Raw genomic sequence first — 16756 nt, 5'->3', positions numbered from 1 at the left:
CCTTATAATCTTAAAATAAAACTGCAATTTTATTTTAGTTCCGACGCAGAATTGAAACTGTATTATTATTTTTATAATGATGTAATTTTTAATGTAAATTTTTTACGTAGATTTTATTAGACTAATATTGTTTAATTTTACATCAAAAGAACCCTTATTAGCTCTATTTAAAGGCATTACTCTAAAAAATCGGACATATCAATGTCACCATATCAAAAATTGTCTTCATTAAAGATCTTTTTATAGGTATATACTCTTTAAAGATATATTATGCATGTTTTTTGTTTGGTTGACACCGAATAAAAAAAGCAAAAATATGAGCATAAAAAACACAGAAAAGCATAGGCAGTACTAGTATAGATAATCTGGTAGTGATTAAAATCACTATTATAAAAACACAATTCGATTCAAATCTCTAGATAGTGTTTTACTTAAAGAAGAAATGACGTATGGAATTAATCCAGAAACAATATTAACTCCTATTTCCTATATTATATTCTAACTACAAGTTTTAAATTTTTATTATAATACATTATTAAATACTTATTACAGTTATTAAATTCAATATTGTAATTTTTACGGAGAATTTATAGAAAGTTATAAAAATACTGTATACAGAGTGTTTCTTTTAATATTAGCCATTAGCATTTATTAATTATTTTGTTTTGTATAAATTCATTCCTTATACCTTATGGGTGTGTCAACTTAATTTTTTCAAATAGAACATACATATTTAAATAGTTAATAAAACAGGAAGAAAAGTAATGCGTCAATGTAAATAGAACATTATCCATACCACCTTCATTCTATATATTTTAAAATAGGTATAACTTCCGAAGTAATGAATCAAAACTTGTTGTCTTTTTCTTAATTAGATCATATTCTATATTATTAGCAAGTTAAGTAAGTAAGTTGCCATTAAAAAAAGTCCACACCCTTATAAGGTATAATGGATAAGATTAAAAATATGCTTAATAATTAATAAGTAAGTAGTCAATATAGTTGACAATGCTGTTCTGTTCAGCTGCACTTAAAAAAATTGAAAAAGCAAATTGGCTGCCTTTGGATCAATCAAATGTTATCAGTGTATATGACACTTTTCTTCCTATTGAGCTCATCATATTATAATTATTTAAAAGTTTCATTTACATTGAAATTCCACTCCTAATTTTCAGCAGTCTTTTTTATTTAAAATGGAGGATCTGGTTAACACTGAATTGTTGTAGAATTTAAGAAATTATGTTTAAATACTTGTACAAATATAGGTATAGAAATAAAAATTAATAGTATGACAAGAAAAATGTATTTTAACAAAAAATAATTCAATTTATCATTTAAATTTGTTCAGAAAAACTGTTCGTTTAACTGCTTTATAAAATATGTTTAAAATAGAAAAAAAATGCTATGAATTAAAATATTATATTAATATTAAAAATATTTTTAAATAATACATTTTTTTTGTATTATGTATGAATTCATTTGTTAGTTTTGATTCAAACATTAGAAACGTTTGTTTTCAGTCTAATATTCATCATATTATATTTGTACTTTAAAAATAAATTTAAAAATGATTAGTAATAATTTTCATTTGTCTGATATTTTGAAAATTGTTTTTTTTATGCTTCTTTTAACACATTGTGTTTTCGCAGTATATGATGAAATAGATATACAAGTAAGTATAAATGATATAAAGTTTAGTAATTATTAATCTCTCCATATCTTAAAATTGATAGTTTCTTTTTATTATCACAATTGGGATTTTGGGATGTATGGAACATAATTAAGTATAGGGATCCTTTTTTTTCATACAAAATGTTCACTAAGTAAAGAAACAGGTCAATTGTTATAAATAATAAGAACAATAGAAACCCGTATTTTTACTTACTTAAGACCTACTTATACAGGGTGTTCAGTAAATCAGGAAACGGGTTTCTATTGTTCTCATTGTTACAAACAATGAGAACAATAGAAACCCGTTTCCTGACTTAGTGAACACTCTGTATATACAGAGTGATCGAAATCTGATAAGACACTTATTTTCTCAGAAACTATTGAGAATTTAAAGTTTTTGTAAAAAGAAAAATTTATAAGTTAATAAAACTCTATAATAATATAAAGTTAAATAAAATTTTTTTTTATCCCTTCAGGGATAAAAATGTTCATTTATAATATTTTAAAATGGGAACCACTATTTTTGATTTGATAATATGATAGAAAAAAAAATTACAAACAATTTTGTTCTTATAATTTTTTTTATCCGAACAACCGTTCACGTTATATAATTGTTTAATGTTTTTGACTTCCAGAAAAAATATTGCCATTTATTACTTTTCATAATATCGGTGGCAGTGAAACTGGTATTTTTTTAGATCCTTTAGTCTTACAAAACCATAGACTTAGCTATTAATAATACACCGCAAACCCGGTTGGAATCTATTATTGTTATCATTCATTTAGTGCGTAGTAAATTTTTATAGCTAATTTACCTGTCATAACTTGATCAATAAAATTTGGTTTATGCAACAGCAAATAAAAATAATGACTTTTGTATTTAATAAAGTAAAATGACAATAGAAATTTGGCCTAAAATCACTTTAACAAGCTGTAACGGACGAACGGTTAATCTTATAAAATAAATTATAAGAACGAAATTGTTTGTAATTTTTTTTTCTATCATATTATAAAGTTAAAAATAAGGTTTCCCATTTAAGAAAATTATAAATAAGGGTTTTTATCCTTGAAGGGACGAAAAAAGTAATGATTTGACTACATATTATTGTAGAGTTGTTGAACTTGATATTTTTTCTCTATAATAAAATTAAAAATTCTTAATATTTTCTGAGAAAATGAGTGTCTTACCAGATTTTGATCACCCTATATATATAGTCTAATAAACAAAAATAAAAGATAGAAAGGAACGATGGTAATAAACAAAGAGAATGGATAGTGTGGGGTAGTATGATGGGAAGTAAAGGAAAGTATTGGTGGCTAGAGGTATTGGGCAGTGACAATAATAGAATGAAATAGAAAGGGATCTCGGGGAATGTGTTATAATTTAAAATAACAAAATAAAAGTATATTAAAAAGGTTGTAAGAATGTATGGGTATTTTGACCAAGGTTTGGATATTTGGTGATCTGGTCAAATTGTGAGCAACGAAGTTCTGTCGGGGTTGTAGAGTCCGAGGTTTTAGAACAACAAAGACAAGGAGATATAAAAATAATAAACGCAATAATTCTTTGCTGAGGTGTAATAAAGTACAGTCTGGTTGATATCTAATAATATTTACAAGGGTAATGGAACGGTAAATCCGATCACGAATACCTGTGGTACCTTATAAATTTTAGCTTCGATGCGAAGCTGAGAAGGTATTACTTTTATCACGATGTGCTTTCTTTTTTTTTTGTTATGTCTGTTGCCACTTTTTCTCAGCTCTAACTGGACCGATTTCTTTCAACAATAAGTCAAAAGATCACAAATCGTATTTAGTTGAAAACATTACCCTTACAAATTCAAAAATTTTCCCTCGTACCCCGCAAATGGGGGAAATCTCCAAAAAAATTACAAATTATAAAATTGGTAAATTTTGTAATCTTTTTCACTTTTTTTTCTTAAAACTTTCATAACTTATTCAAAAATCAACAAATAAACAAAAAATTTTTTACACTAAAATCTTAGATATTTTCCTTTCATTTGATATCATTTTTTTGAAAATCTAACACTTAACCTGCTCACTGGGGAGATTTAAAATAGCAACTTTTTTACAAAAACTAACTTTTTCAACTTAATTTTTGAAAATGTTTCGGAAATACTGCGTCCTTTAAACACATATCAAATAAAAGCTTATTTTATGTACTATAAAATGAAAATTTTTTAATTTTCATTGTTGAAAATGACTACCGTATTCAAAAATTTGCTATTTTTGAGTTAAAATTCTGGGATTTGTATTTTATTTTATTTCAAAATATCTTAAAAGGGGAATACACAGGGGAATGACTTTCATGAATATTATATAATTTAATTGACATAGAATAAAGTTCATAAGACATAAGAAATTAAACTTATTACAATTTTTTTGTAGTCGAAAAAGTAATTTTTGTATTTGACTTAGCTTAAATTGCTAATTTTATCATGTGACGAAAACGACGAACAGTTGCCAAATCGGTAACACTTGTGTCTTTCACGCTAAGGGTACGAGGTTCGCATCCGCCTGTGGCAATTGATAATTTGCATTTTTTTTGAGTTAGAAAACATTTTTCAAATCATTTGATATTTATCTCATTTAGATTCAATAACTTCAATAAATATCAATTAGAAAACATTAATGCGTATGAACCGAACACACATGATTTGTACTCAAAAGTAACTCGATAGAATAACTATTCAAACAAATCACAAAATATAGAAATAACTAATACTAATAACAATGATCTCACTAAACAATTTTCCACATTCTAAAATGACTTGAAATCCTTAATTAATCCTTTGATATCCTTACTAACCACTGTAATTAATATAATTATTTTAAAAAATGACTAAAATCCTATCATCAGAATACTACTTTGGAACGCTAATGATCTTTATCCACACAAAAATGAATTTCAAACTGTACTTAACCATAACAAAATAGACATAGCACTGATAAGTGAAACTCATTTTACTGACAATAATTACTTTAACATTTACAACTACACTATGTATAAGACTAACCACCCTGATGGCACTGCTCATGCTGGGGCCACCATTTACATTTCAAAAAACACACAACACGATGAAATAAGTCCGTACCAAGAACTATCTATACAAGTTTTAAGTGTGTCTATAAAAATCAATAGCATACCAATCACTATATCAGTGGTATATTGCCCTCCAAATTATAATAGTATACGTCAAGATGGCTTCCAGCAGTTTTTCAACTCCCTAAGTAACTCATTTATAGCGGGTGGGGACTTTAATTCCAAACATCCAAGGTTGGGTTGTTTTGGTAATAATCAAAGAGGAAAACATTTGCTTACAGTTATCAATAATAAATACTATTTAACTATTTAACCAACAGGGCCAACTTACTGGACTACCCACGCAAACCGAAACCCTGATATACTCGAATTTTTTGTAACAAATATTTCAAGCCAGCTAAGTACAATCATAAAAATTATTTGTGACATCACCAGCGACCATTTACCTGTTATACTCATTATGGCAAAGTTTCTTATAATACAAGACCAACACTCACAAAAGGACCTATTAACTGGGATAAATTCAAAATCAATTTAAATAAAAATATTAATTTGAAAATTCCACTTAAAACCCATGAAGACATCGAAAACGTGGCTTAAAACTTTGTTTCGCTAATTAAAAACTCAGCAAACAGTTCATCCTCATTAAGTAAGAGTAATGGTAGAAACAAAGTAAAACTTCCAGTTAATATGAGAGCTCTTATCAGTGAGAAAAGAAGAATAAGGTCTATTTGGCAAAACACTCGTTACCCCTTGTTCAAACAACTCTATAACAAACTAGCTAATTACCTAAAAAACCAACTTCAAAAATTCAAATCAGCCCAATATCAAAATTACATTCAATCACTCAACATTAAGGATAAATCATTATGGAGAGCTACAAAACGACTGACTCAAACTAAAAAAACTACCCCACCTCTTCTCAAAGATAACGGTATTCTTGCTATATCAAACGAAGAGAAAGCTAGAACCTTTGCTGAAAAGGAAGCGACCTGTCTCCCGATCTTTACAATATATTTACTGCAGACATACACCAGACTACTGATACTCTTCTCGCTACGTTTGCCGATGATACGGCTTTACTTTCTACTCATAGTAATATTTCTTAAGCAGCCCACCACCTTCAAACGCATGTAAACATTATGGAATCATGGTTCAAGAACTGGAAAATAAAAATTAATGAAAATAAATCAAGTCATGTAACATTCGCCCTCCGTTCTGAAAAATGTCCAGCTATATCATTTAACAACATATTAATTAATAAAGAAAACGAAACCTAATACCTAGGAATAATATTGGACAAACGATTCACTTGAGGAACTCACCTTAAAGACAAAAGGAAAAATGCAAACAGCAGACTCCATCTCTTTCGTCAACTACTGAAATCCAAACTACCGCTTAAAACAAAAATACTCATTTATCAGTCATTAATCAGACCAGTCTGGTCTTATGGCATCCAGATATGGGGACCAGCCAATCTATCAAATATCCGACCAATACAAGCTTTCCAAAACATAGTATTAAGAATGATCACTGGCGCGCCCTGGTATGTAACAAACAACAACTTAACACAAAGAACTTAACATTAAAGTAGTCAAAGAACTTGTCACTTTACACTACACTAGATTCCTCTCAAAATTTAACACAAACACAAACTCTTTAATAAAAATAATGCATACTTTTACAATACCTGATAACCCACCACGTCGACTTAAACGAAAATGGAACCGTGATTTTAACTTAACAAAACAACGCCAACAATACAATCTTAACAAAAGTATAACTTAAATTATCTAATTAATGTGTTACCAATGGGTGACTTCCTTTAATGTTTTTAATGTCATTATTTAAAGTGTCAAAAAAAAAATTATTGTAAATTTAAATTGTACAGGTTGTTTTTTAATTAAAAAGAAAAAAAAACATATAGGGTGTGAAGTAAGGAAAAATATTACTATTGTTCTCATTATTCGTAACAATTGATCTGTATATTCTATTTTCACACTACAATGATAAAAGTTAATTTGTTTTTAAAATTACATAGCTATAAAACGTTGAATTTCGACGTCAATACGTATACATTGTTATTCACCTGTTTTAATAACAAATACTTCATATAAAACACAATATTTAATTAAAAAATGAATACATTAACAATAGTTTTTGTTATCTTTACAAAAATTTTAGGCTCCTGATTATAATACCATTTTCGACAATTCATTTTTAAATGTAATAAGTACAATTGAACACGATATAATACAATGGATTAATGTAAAAGATAAAAATAGTATCAATTATTCACTAATAAGTCCAGATGATGTAGAATTACTATCAAAAGCCTGTGAAGATGATTATATTTGTAGACAAAAAAAAATTAACAGTTTAAGCAATTTAAAAAGAATTCTTGAATCTTTGGAATGTTTTCATGTTTTTTTAAGTCTCCAAATTTTAAATGTTTTTAAAAGCGATATTAGGAAATGGAAAGAACATTCAAATCATAAATTCATATTAATATATAAATATGTGAGAGATTACGCGATAAAAATGATTTCATTTTTTATTTATGGCAAGTATATAGTTAACTCATGGCAATTTAACTTTTCAATGAATGTTATTAATATGGTGAGTCTTGAAAAAGATAAGAATAAATCGTTTGAAGATATATTGGACTATATTAATGATCCATTATTATTAAAATCTATGAATGAATTTTGCGAAAATTGTAAAAGATCTGATCAATTTTTTGCATCATTTACTTCAGTTTTAACTATCGATAATCCAAAAATTTTGAGTCGATTCAAAATTTCTGATAGCGTTAAAAGTTATATGAGGAAAATTTTATTGAAAATAAGTATTCCTTGTGCAATTAAGTTGAGCAAAATAGCTCATTTCTTAATAAAAAAAGGTAATTTTATTTGTAATTGTAATTACATATAGTTTTTTATATTGATTTATATATTATATTATAGTAATTTTTCATATAGTAATTAACCAGAAGCTTTTTCGGGGTTTTTTCTTTTTGGAATATGTATAATAATTTTGTTATAACCCCCTCAATGTTTATATTATTCATAAAAAAACAATTTTTGTAATATTAGTCACTCGACTTCTCTTAAAATAATATATTTTTTGGCTTTTTTTAGTTACATATGTATATTCACATTGGGTGCTACTTTTTTAATGATTAGAAATTTCCTGGTCATACTCTGTTTATCACCTTGGTATAGATATATGAATAACTTCTGAAGTATTTGTCCAAATGTTATTCTTCATTTAAAGAAAGTTTGTTTTCTTAATTAGGTAATTTTCTATTTTATAAGATAGTTTAATATGTAAGGGTGACGGGGGTTGTTTTTCACTATTTTTCTATTATATTTTGTTTTGAAAAGGTAACTGTTATCTTTTTAGAAGTGACAAGTATATTATAAAATACAATATATTATCTACTTCTTGAAAAAATATCAAACCGTCGTATTATAGATAAAGCACATAAAAAAGCTTTATTTAAAATTTAATAATTTGTGACAATAGACTTTAGTTACTAAGGATTATCTCATAAAAAAATGTTTAAACTTTATTTTAAACAAAATAATATATTTACTTATACATTTATCTTAACTACAATATTTCATAAAAATACAATGGAATATTTTAATTGATTAATAGTCATTATTTATTACTAATACCTATAAAAAATTATAATTTAAAAAGTATAAAAAATAAAAATTTTCAATTTAAAATATATTTTATGATTAGCTAGACAAGTTTTATGACTATTATCCTTGGTCTCCCTTATGTTGATATTTTAAAATATATAGTTGATAACTACTGTGAAACTACTAGGTTATTCTTTAAGCTCTAGTTAGTCAATTTATTTTAAAACAATGAGTTTTTTGAAAATATTGTATAGAATGTGATTTTAGAAAAAATATCATAATTATTTGAGAATTTATTGCGAATAAGAAAATAATATTTATAAAAAATACCTAAATAATTTTATTTTATTTAAATCAAGTTAAAACAATAAAAAAAAAAAAATAAAGTATTATTTTATTGTATACTAATTTTTTTATAAATGAATTTATTGTAACAATAACAATAATAATAATAATTGACAACAAAACATAATTTTCTTTTGTATTGTCCTAATAATTATAATTTATCACACATTAATTAATTATCTAATCTTTTGGGTACATTTTTTGTAGCCATTTCTTTGGTATATACCTTGCACCATCAAATTTTTCAAAATAATAGTTTGACATTTTATTATATAGCTAGAATTAAAAACCCAGCACAAGGGGGTCGCGGCACAGTGGTGACGTGGCATAGTTGGATCAAGTAAATGATATCTGACAGTGATTAAAATCACTATCAAAAATAAACGCTTCGATGCAAATCTTTAGATAGTGTTTAATTTTAAAAAAATTGGTGTTTTATTCCAAAAGCTACTTGATCTGCTGGTTCCTTATTAATATCTCGATTAAGATAAAGTATGTCGAATGAAAAAGGGTTTATTAAAAAATATTATTTCTCATAAAAAAATTGTGTGGATCCATAAACTTTTCAATAAGTTATAGCATTATAAAGTTAAATATAATATAAATAATAAAATCGAGAATTTTCACACGAAAATAGCATTCGGTAGCCATTTTCGCCGTGAAGACAAGTCCAGAGGTCAAATTTTTTTTTTTCAAATTAAAGTATATTACATTAGCTTTAATTTAAGATATATATAAAAGTGTCAGACCTTCCGGAACATTTTCAAAAGTTAAGTTGAAAAAGTAAATTTTTTGTGAAAAAGTTGTCATTTTAAATCCCCCCCTGTGGGCAGGTTAAGTGTCAGATTTACAAAAAAAATATATCAAATGATAGGTAAAGACATCAAGCATCTATATATAAAAAAATTATATTCATACGTTCATTTTTGAAAAAGTTACGGCAGTTTTTAGTAAAAAAAATTGAAAAAATTTCGAAAATTAACAATTTTTAAATTTGTAAATTTTTTGGAGGTTTCCCCCATTTACGGGGAACGAGGGAAATTTTTTCAATTTTGAAGGGTAATGTCNCTAATAAATATTAAGAATTATTTGTTCTTAAATATAATAAATTTTAGAAATTTTGCAGATTATTATCCTGTAAGTATAGTTAAAGAAGGCTTAAGAGATTTTCTTCTTTATGTAACAAGTTATTGCTAAAGAAAACATCAGGAGTGGAGTGAGAGGACTTAATCCATAGTTTACAATTAAGCCACACCAGAAATTTAGCAATTATATTCATTGTTATATAGAAATAATGTTTTGGAGAGAAAATTAGAGTCGGAATTAGAATTAGATCTCGCCAAAAAAAATTGGCTATCCTACGTTTATGCTTACAACTATCCAAAAATGGTATAAGATTAAACAGTTCTAGTTTTTGAGATAATAGTTAATTAATGATAATTAGGTGATTACGTAATTAATTGTTGATTAAAATTAAAAAAACCAATTCGTGTTACGAGTGTGTGCGGATGTTCATTAATAAAATTTTTTTATGCACTATCAAAATTATTTGAAATTAAATTTAATGAATTTTAAATAAAATTACTTCAATTTTCGAAAATACAGTGCTATTTTATAATATAAAATATACTTTACAGCCGACCGTAATGTCTACTTTGGTCAACTGTAAAACGAACCGTAATGTCCCATAATATTTTTTTTTCAAACCCCCTGTAAAGAAGTTTCACTTCAAAAAAAAATTTTTTGAAAAAATACCATTATTGATATTATGTTTTTACATTGGGTTATATTTATGAGGTGTCTGCAAATTTGATTATTATATTTTAAGTTTAAATCACTACACATGGATTTTAAATTTGATTTATACAGTCATTTTAAAGTCATCTAATTTGAATTTTTATAACTTTTTTAGCTTAAACCAATAAATATATTATTTTGGTGATTAATAGGAAATTTTAAAAGTATTTTAAAAATGTAATTTTATGTTTCTAGCTTAACTAAATATTGAAATAATTGTTGTTAACAGTAATGCACGGTTAAAATTTAAAAATTTGATACTATCCCAATATTTTTATAAAAATTAAAATATATTTAATTCAAATATTAAATATATTTTAAAATAAATGATACGGCAAAATCATGTACAATTTTTGACACTGAAAAAATAGTTTAATTAGATTTTATGTATCATTATTGTTTTTAAGTTACAGAGGTAACACTTAAAGTATACTAGTTTATCCTTAGTCATTTATAAAAAACTTGTATAAAATTGTTATACGAGTTTTAATATTATATTAATTTGTCAATTGATTTAATGTTTATCAATTTTATTGAGTATTAGTGTACTTTTCCATTTTATTTTCGATTAAATTACTTTTTATTTCTTTTATACTGTTATAGCAAACCAACAAAAAAAAGAAATTGACCCAGATTTTGAAAAAAAAAAATATGATTTTCTTAATAGTATTAAATTAAATAAACTCGAAATTGAAACTTATGAGAAAAATACTGTAAGTGGCGGAAGTTGGCATACAGAGGAAAAAATTCAAGGAAAACGTCTTAAGGCTAGTTATTTTTTTCAAGCATGTAAAATAAATCCAACAACGCCTGGAGAGAGAATATTGAAAAAAATAACACACAACAACAAAAAAAATGAAGTCATTATAATCGAAAATAACTTGTGAGTAATGATACGAGTAATTTGATAAAATTTACTAGAATAAATATTTTTTTTAAGCCTTTAAGACTATATTGTCACAGAATAAATACTCTTCTATCCTTTTTCTTTATCTTTTTTTAGTCCCATACTTGAAATTTTTTCCTCTGTTATTTATAGCCTTTATGAAGTTATAGTCCCAACATAACTTGGGCCTACCTAGTGACCCTTTTTTCTTAATTTTTTTTTTGAGTACTATATGTTTAATAAAATTATGTTTGTTACAAGCGTTGTTTTATAATATCTCCAAAGAAAAGAAAAAATATAATATCGAGTAGTAGTTGAGTTTGGTTGGATTTGAGTTACTATTTATTATTTTTAATAATAATTACTCTTGGAGTATGAGTTCGAGAGTTTTGAGAATAATGAAAATAATAGAAAAACATAGTGATCTCATATTTTAATTTCTTGTTAGCTCATCTAAATTACGTTTTTCAAGATTTCCTATGTATCTAGCAATACTCAACTTTAAAACTTTTATTACATTTTATACAATTCTTCCTCAGCCATATTTTTATCATCTATTTTACATAATGCTTCAATTTTGGTAATAAAACCAATTGTTTATTCATCATATACCTGGTGTTTTCTCTTCAATTATAGGCGTAACATATTATTTTGTGCAATTGGATCTTTTTTGGATATTTTTCTCTAAATTTTATTTTCGATTCTTTTCATAGTAAATTTTTAGATTCTATGTTATCATAAAATGTTAAGCTGGGTCTTATTAAAAATCTACTAAATATTTATTCGTTGAGTTGGGTTTGATTTAATCTACTAGTATAATGTTTAATTAAGCAATATAATAATGTAATATAAAGGGAAAATGCAGGGTAAGTAAATTAATAATGGTGAGAAAATGAATATAAAAGGGAAACATGAAAAGTATAGGGGACCTGGAGGTTTTGACAAAGAAACGTCGAGTTACGGGTCAGGACGTTTGACGCAAGTAACTTTGTATTTTGTACGATTTAATTTATTTTGTGTTACATTTTTATAATACATTTTGACTTTGTGTTTATTTCGTTTCTTAAATAAAATAACTATTTAAAAACCTGCATTTAGTGTAAATATTTTATATCCACTGTACTGTTGAAATTGTGTGTGTCTGTGTGGCAAAAGTCGAATTTGGACTGTTGATCTTTTAGTCGATTTTAATATTTAGTGTGCGTGCTAGCTAATTTTTGGGCTTAACCATCCTTTAGTAGGTATAGTGAAAAGGTAGTTGTGCTGGTGACTTAAAGAAGCCACTCTTCAGTCTACTACTTTTGAGCTAGACCGTGCTGATGGGTCTCAACTCTACCTCTTAAGTAGTTTACTAATTGGAGGGATTGAAGCTGACCAATGTATCCAACGGGAACTCGAGAAGAGCTAAAAACGACGAACTCGTCGTCAAAAACATTAGTTAATTTGTGTATTACTTGCTGTGTCTACGTCGGGGCACTACCGACGTACGACAATTATATAAATATGTATATCACCATTTCAAAAAATAAAGTTTTAAACAATCGTACTACATTGTTTCATATTTATTAAGTATGTTATGTAAGCTTTGGATCCCAATAGTTTATTTAAATGTTCTCTCTTTTCATATTGTAGCTTTGTTATCTTCTATATTTTTGTTTTGCTTTTACTTATCTTTTCTATTCGTATATGTATTGTTAGGGGCTTGTTTAATAGTTGAGGATCTTGGTCAAAACCAAGAATCGGAAGCTACCCGACGTCTGCCCAAATATCGTCCCTATCTCCTTAAATGAGTTTTAATTGCCTGAAGGAGACACAGGCAATCGTGTACCTTAGTTACAGGGGATAGATTATTAAATAAAATTAGACTATTGTTTTATGTCAACGACAAAGTAAAGTTATATTTTAGATGTTTAGTAAATATAAGTTATATGTAATTGTACATACGTCTGACCTGAATCCTAGTACAGTTGGTTAGTAGGTATATCCAAGTGAGACGGAGTTGGTTGGCTATGATGACAATTGGCGATAGACGGGTCGTTGAATAAAACAAGTTAAGTTATAAATAATATAAATAAGACGTAAGTAATAATATTGAAAACTATGTCTATAACGGCCACTCAAACACAACTGCCCTTTGTTAGTTCGACGTCAGTAGCTCCGGACTACAGACGAGTAGAATTGTCACATCAGCATCTCCCTCTATGCTAATTAATATGTATTACGAATTAAATAAATAGAAATAAAACGTGTGTAATATAAGTGGTAAGAATATAGTAATAAATGTTCTTACAGTATATATTAATAAGAGTCTTTTTTCTTATTGTATTTCGTCTTCTGTAGATGTATGTGCATTAATGAATACAATAAATATTTTTTTTATTTTTAAAAACATTATCATTTAATTTTTAGACACAACAAAAATTATGGCATTTATTACGAAAAAGTAGCAATAAATGAATTTGAAAACAAAATGAATATAAAGATTGAACCATGTGGTGTATTTATTGATGAAAATTTGAACTATTTAGTTGCAAGTCCAGATGGTTTGATTGGAAAGGATGGTATTGTTGAAGTGAAATGTCCTTTTAACGCCAAATACATGCCTCCTGAAGATGCTATTAAAAGATATATTATAAAATACCTCTACATTAATAATAATGGAAATCTTATAATTAAACCCCAGTCTGATTGTTTTTATCAAATACAAGGAGAATTGCATATAACAAAAAGACAGTATTGTTATTTAATTATTTGGACTCAAAAAGGTATTTTTATAGATTGGATTTTGTATAACAAAATATTAGAAATTTAATTTTTAATTAATGGTAAAAAAAGTTGCTAAAAAATCATCTGAATTCGGGTTGAATTACCTGTAGTATCATGACGCACTGCTGGGAAAAGTTTTTTAAATAATTGATTGGTAGTCAGTTACAGACATTATTAAATAAAGTTCAGGATTCCTTAATGATTCCGATTTTATGGTCAAATGTTCAAGAACGGATTATTTTGGGGAAAGTTTTATTCTTTCTTGAATTTGATTCTAGTTTACTTTTATTATAGAAACAATGGGAGTATTTTATTATGTGAGATTGCACTTTATGTTAATTTTTTTAAAGACGGATATAAGTAATATTTTAATCTTTCTATTTTATGTCAATTTTTGACTTTCAAATAAAACAGCTATTGAAAACAATAATACACTATAATAGACTAAAACCAAGACTAAATATATAACCCCAAATACTAAGACAGAAATTGAAAAACGCCAAACCTTGTTTGCTCTTCACTACGCATGTACATAATATATTATGCTTATAGACACAAATTGATTGTCTAGTACAATCTAATATTGAAATATTTATAAATGAAAAAGTTATAATCATAAGGAAATTCAAGAATTGTAATTGTAATGCATGATAATAATTGTTTATAAAATTCTAATAATAAATAAATGTACAGAGTGATTGGCTAACTATGACTCACGTAATATCTTTAAAAGAGTTTTTTGTATTAACATTTTTCTTTAAAATTTATCAATAAAATTGAAACTTATCTTCAAATTTAAAAAAAAATTAATTTTTAAAATATTTTTTTTGTAATTGCGAAAAGTAACATAAAACATATTTTAAATATAATTCTATATTGTAAATATTGATTAAAAAAAAAAGTGTAAAATGTACATAACATTTTACACTTTTTTCATAAGTTATATGAGTTCTCAGTTAGATCTGTTCTATTCTGTATATATAGAAAAAATTAAATGAAACTTAAACAATTTCACGAGATTATTTTTAAATATTAATTTCTATAATTTATTATTTTGTTAATTTTAATGTTGATTTTCTTAGGAATGTTATATACAAAAATAGATCGTGATGACGAATTTTGGAAAAACAATATGGAAAATCAGCTAATTGATTTTTACATAAACCGTTTGCTACCTGTATTAATCAGTCCTCAATTACTTATAAAAAATTAAATTCAATCTAGTTAATGTGATTTTTGTTTCAATATTTAATAATAAGTTGACTGTATTTTCTTGAAATTTTTGTTTTAGAGAAATGAAATATCAGTTTTATTTGAAATATAAGTATAATAATTACCACTTAATTATTGAAATAAAATTTTTTTTTAGTTTGAATATGATGCTGGGAAGATATTTATCTTATTATGATATTTTTTTTATTTAATCTTTTGCCACTTATTCACCGAACGATTATTTTCAGTGATACATTATAAGATTACAAAGCCTATCTTGTTAGATAAATTTCACTTGAAAGTTGAAAAAAATTCTCTCGTTTCATTTAAATAAGGCGAATTGCTAAAAAAAAAAAATTGAAAATTGCTAATTCATGACATTTTTTTAACTTTTTAAAATTTTAAATACCATAATTTTTTTAAAAAGGAACGAAAAAAAATTATATGAAATAAATTTTTGTTGTAGGTATTACTCTTTTATGTGATATATATTATTAGCAAATGTGAACTTTTATCTGCTCACAGAAGGGTATTCAAATAACATTTTTTTCTATTTAAGTTTTAAAAATTTTCTGGAAATACTTTGAACTTCAAATATATGTTATGTGGTAAATATCTGTGGAAGTATTAAATAACGTCGATACTAGTATAATATAAGTTTTACAACAGTAGTAAGAAATTTCTAAATTCGTTAGCAATATAATAATGTCATATAAAGAGAAAACGCAGCGTAAGCAAATTAATAATGGTGGGTAAAAAACCCAGCACAGGGGGGTCGCGGCATAGTGGCGACATGGCATAGTTGGGTCAAGTATATATTTAATCTGACAGTGATTAAAATCACTATCATAAGAAACGCTTCGATGCAAATCTAGATAGTGTTTAATTTTAAGAAATTAGTGGATAATTACAAAAGCAACATCAACTTCTATTTCCTTAATTATATCCAGATTAATAATACTTAGATTAAAAAATAAAATACATATTTTTTAATTATATATTATATAATTTTTATAATTAATTGTTTTTAAATTATTATTAATTTTGAATTTTAATATGTTAAAAGTAATAATTTTTAACCTACTTTTTTTAGTGAAAGTTTATAATAAAAAATAAATAAATTTATTGCCTTAACTTATAGCTCAACTTGCAAGTTAGAAATTGACATTATTAAATAGTAAAAAAATCCAGAACAGAGAGGCCGCGGCACAGTGGGGACTGGGCGTAGTTCGGTCCAGTATAGATTTAATTTAACAGTGATTAATATCACTATCATTAGAAATGCTTCGATGCAAATCTGTAGATAGTGTTTAATTCTAAGAAATTGGTGGATAAATACAAAAGCAAAAAACCCAGCACAGG

General features: G+C 25.9%; 2 protein-coding genes across 2 annotated transcripts in view; both read left to right on the top strand.

The window, feature by feature from the left end:
* The window catches only part of LOC126893864 (uncharacterized), a 56296-nt gene that overhangs the window by 16747 nt on the left and 22793 nt on the right, over positions 1–16756 (top strand). The gene's annotated exons all lie outside the window — the stretch shown is intronic.
* On the top strand, positions 1485–15541 carry LOC126893863 (uncharacterized). The gene is made up of 5 exons (XM_050664388.1): positions 1485–1672; positions 6920–7637; positions 11134–11413; positions 13826–14181; positions 15265–15541. The coding sequence occupies exons 1-5, from the start codon at positions 1568–1570 to the stop codon at positions 15393–15395; spliced, it is 1590 nt and encodes a 529-aa protein (XP_050520345.1). The 5' UTR covers positions 1485–1567; the 3' UTR covers positions 15396–15541.

This window comes from Daktulosphaira vitifoliae, unplaced genomic scaffold, assembly GCF_025091365.1.
Source record: "Daktulosphaira vitifoliae isolate Bord-2020 unplaced genomic scaffold, ASM2509136v1 Scaffold_1, whole genome shotgun sequence".
NCBI lineage: Eukaryota > Metazoa > Arthropoda > Insecta > Hemiptera > Phylloxeridae > Daktulosphaira > Daktulosphaira vitifoliae.
Note: the sequence above shows the minus strand (reverse complement) of the source record. Positions and strands in the feature narration are given on the sequence as shown.

Excerpts from the sequence above, each read along its gene's own strand:
- LOC126893863 (XM_050664388.1), top strand. The coding sequence starts at position 1,568 with ATGATTAGTAATAATTTTCATTTGTCTGATATTTTGAAAATTGTTTTT. Across the intron at positions 11,414-13,825 it reads ATTATAATCGAAAATAACTT|ACACAACAAAAATTATGGCA; the intron begins GTGAGTAATGAT and ends TTTAATTTTTAG. Across the intron at positions 14,182-15,264 it reads AATTATTTGGACTCAAAAAG|GAATGTTATATACAAAAATA; the intron begins GTATTTTTATAG and ends TGATTTTCTTAG.